The following is a 3,499-nucleotide window of genomic DNA, read 5'->3' on the forward strand; positions in this document are numbered from 1 at the left end:
TGTAATTTCCATGAAGTTAATCTAGATTCTGGTTTTACAATATTATTTCTTATGTTTAGTTCTATTTAGGTGCTTGTCAGAGAGTTGGTGCGAATTTTTGTCTGGAAGAGTACTTAGATTTCTATATAAAAATGCGTTACTACGTTCTTCCACCGTACAGTATTTATAACAGTGCCTATAAATAATGATCTATCTCTTTCTTTCTTCCTTCTTTTATTTCTTTATCTCTGCTTCTCTCTGTCTCTATGCATGTGGGTCGAATCTTTGTCCGGGAGGATACTTAAATTTCTGTATGAAAATACATAAACTTATATAGAGAGATTTACAAAGAGTTATGTGTATATGAATATGTTCCATATGCATATGTAATTTTTATATCGCATTATTTCGACAGCTTACAGGATATTAAAAATATGCTTGAATCTCCCTTAAAATCTTTATTAAAGATACTAACTCATAAAGTTTTCCTTTACTTTGAGAGCACTGAGGTAAATTTACAAACATGTTCACATTTGTACATTATATATACAAAATGAAGAGAAACTACCCTTCAACAATAATCATAATAAGTGCTCAATTTATATTGTGTTGGAAAATATTCTATAAAGTAGATTAGATTTCAACTGCTTTGAAAAAAAGTTCATTGCGTCCACTACATGGATAAAATCATACCAAAGTTATGAAAAAGCTTGCCTTTAGAGCTGGGCAATTTAACGAAAATTAACAGTACAGATTTAACAAAGCAGCTGCCTTATAGAAGGGAAGGGAGACATCCGCAGTACTAATGAAAACACACTTGTAAAGCAAACACTTGCATCCAATAATATTTACAATGTCTGCTTATAGAATCAAAGCAGAGGGCTTCCAGGTATGGAAGATTTAAAATATTTATGGCAGGCAAACATGTGTTTTAGATACACATTGCCAAAATCACAAAAAAATTACAAAAAACATTCAATTCAAACATATCAATAAAACAGATACGTAGTATCATGGTCCCAAATCAATCAGTGCAAAATATTTACATTCGAGAGTATCCATAAGCTACACAATAGAGACCAGTAATTTATTCAGTTCATACCTTACATATATAATTCACAGCTACACTTTGATATTTTTAGTAAATATACTGGATATAAAGAACATATTAAGTTTATTAACAGCTAATTATTCAGAAAGGAACCACTCCGATTGTCATGTTTGACTGTCCAGTATTATTCGACATACCATTTATTTTATACGACCATTGCAAATAAACAGACACAGTCAAAGTATTTTCCCATTGCACTTGTTAGCAACTGTTTCGAACCAGGCAGCTAAATTTCGGAATACGCAAGCGGAAAGCATGTAAATGGAAGGAAATAAGAGAACCTGAATACGTAAGCGATTATTAGGAATCCAGCCAAATTGTTCACGATGCCTTGGTGCAAAGTCTAGTACTGAGTGGAAGGAACTGATGTTGAGCGAATGAACTGTGGAGTGGTTGTGTGGTCGTACCGGAAGCGGCGATAGTCATCGTGATGGGCGCGGCTGATGTGGACGGCTGCTGTACCGCCGTTAACAGGGTAGTCAAAGGTGCGCTTGGCTTGGGCCATGAGGCGGGGCTGGTCTAGGGGATCCGGTCTAGCGGTAGCACGGTCGAGACCAGGAAATCTGCGTGCGTCAGGGATCTCGTTGTAACTGTCAACTGAATGACACGATTCCGAGCTGCATGAAGAACTACGTCGGCGGATACTGGCGTGTGAGCGATACCGGCGTCCTGACCTGGATTCCTTCAGGGGTCGGGAGTCCTCGGCAGCGTCGTACATTGACCTCCTTCGGGGATCATTCAGCGCTCGACGGTCTTCTTCGTGTGCCAAGCGACGCTGGCTGAGATCGTGCATGGATTTTGCTCGCTGGTAGTCTGGGCGCTCCGGCGATCTCACGCGCGGTACTCGGTACTCTCTGCTGGGGCTGCGGCCGCGTCCCACGCGCGATGGACTCGATGCCCGGGGCTCCTTTTGCCACAGGTCAGGAGTGCGGCGTCCGACCTCGCGTCGCCACGGGTCAGAGTCTCGGGTGTCACATGTCCCGTACCCTCGGTCGCAGTCACGGCCGCGCGGACGTTCCCGCAGAAGGCCATCCCGGGACCCATAGCCGGTGTCACGATCGCTCTTGGGCCACAGCCCCTCGTCACGGCCAGCTTGCAGTTGCTCCACAGGGCTGCGGAAGTCCCTGGCGCCGCCTTGAGGCTTCGGACTGGGCTCCCAGGAAGGTGTCCGGGTAATATCCGCATGCGGATGGGAACGAGTGCTGAGGTCCTGACGATCTGGGCGCTGCCACTCTCTCTCTAGGGAACGGAACTTCTCTCGTGCATCCTGAAACCTCTCACGAGGAGAGACTGGTGACTCGCTCCTGTAAAACACACCAGAACCATGAGACATGTAAACGTGTCATTTTCAAGTGTTATGGATATGTATTGTGACACTTCCAGGCATCACGAATGATTACTGTGACACTTCCAGGCCTCATAAATGATTACTGTGACATTTTCAGGCGTTCTGGATGATTACTGCAAGAGATCCACAAACCGTTCTCTGGCGTGCTGCATCTGGCGATAGGGCGGGGCTTTCCTCTGGTGGACGGGGCGGATGGGAGACGCGTCGCGGGGGGGCCGCGATGGGGAGGGGTGGCGGCCTCGCACGGGGGAGTGATTGGCAGCACGAGGCCGGCCGCGGATGGGGGACTGGCTGCGGGCGGCGAAGGCTTGGGCCGGGCCGCTTCGGGCCACTGGCCGGGGACCGAGAACCTGGCCAGAGGACTCCCGCCCACGCCACGAAGGCTGTACGAGGATAAGGCTGGCCTCGCCTCGCACCTCCATGCTGCCGTGGGCCTCCCACTCCTCATCTGTCAAAGATCAGTATGTCAGTTTATCTTACGTTTACTGTTCTTCTGTACCTTATAAAATTGAAGTTACAATTTGTAGATACATATATTTTCAGCAACATGAAGTGTGAGCCACGATTACTGGCCCTGCGGCAATGCAAGCACAAATCTTTAAGTTAGAAACCAGATGGCAGAATGTGTTATATTCCCTCAACAAAAAGGCTAATAAGATTATAGATGTAAACTAGGAAGTCTATATTTGTGCACGCATGTATATGAATTTGGGTGTGTATTTGTGTGTATGTCTTGTGTCAGAACAGATGGAAATGCCAGATTATATGTAACTTTTATATTCCTCCCTTCTTTCAATAAATGCCGTTGGGACTCCCTAGGAATTCGACATGTAGTCTTTAACAAGAAAGTGAAGACGAAGAATAAATCACGCACGCACGCGCACGCACACGCACACGCACGCGCGCGCACACACACACACACACACACACACACACACACACACACACACACACACACACACACACACACACACACACACACACACATACTTACATACATACATACATACATACATACATACACACACACGCACACACACACACACACACACACACACACA

The 3,499-nt window shown here is 45.7% G+C and overlaps 1 protein-coding gene across 2 annotated transcripts in view; it reads right to left on the reverse strand.

Moving 5' to 3' along the window:
* Nucleotides 1-422: 422 nt before the first annotated feature.
* Nucleotides 423-3,499, reverse strand: part of LOC125035298 (serine/arginine repetitive matrix protein 1-like) — a 60,594-nt gene continuing 57,517 nt past the window's right edge. For both annotated transcript variants that reach the window (XM_047627592.1, XM_047627591.1), the window contains 2 exons: nt 2,571-2,886; nt 423-2,394 (listed from right to left, as the gene is read on the reverse strand). In XM_047627592.1, the coding sequence (XP_047483548.1) occupies nt 1,434-2,394; nt 2,571-2,886 (1,277 nt within the window). In that variant the 3' untranslated portion in view covers nt 423-1,433. The remainder of the gene's footprint in view (nt 2,395-2,570; nt 2,887-3,499) is intronic.

The sequence above is a fragment of the Penaeus chinensis genome, chromosome 19, assembly GCF_019202785.1.
Source record: "Penaeus chinensis breed Huanghai No. 1 chromosome 19, ASM1920278v2, whole genome shotgun sequence".
NCBI classification, from domain to species: domain Eukaryota; kingdom Metazoa; phylum Arthropoda; class Malacostraca; order Decapoda; family Penaeidae; genus Penaeus; species Penaeus chinensis.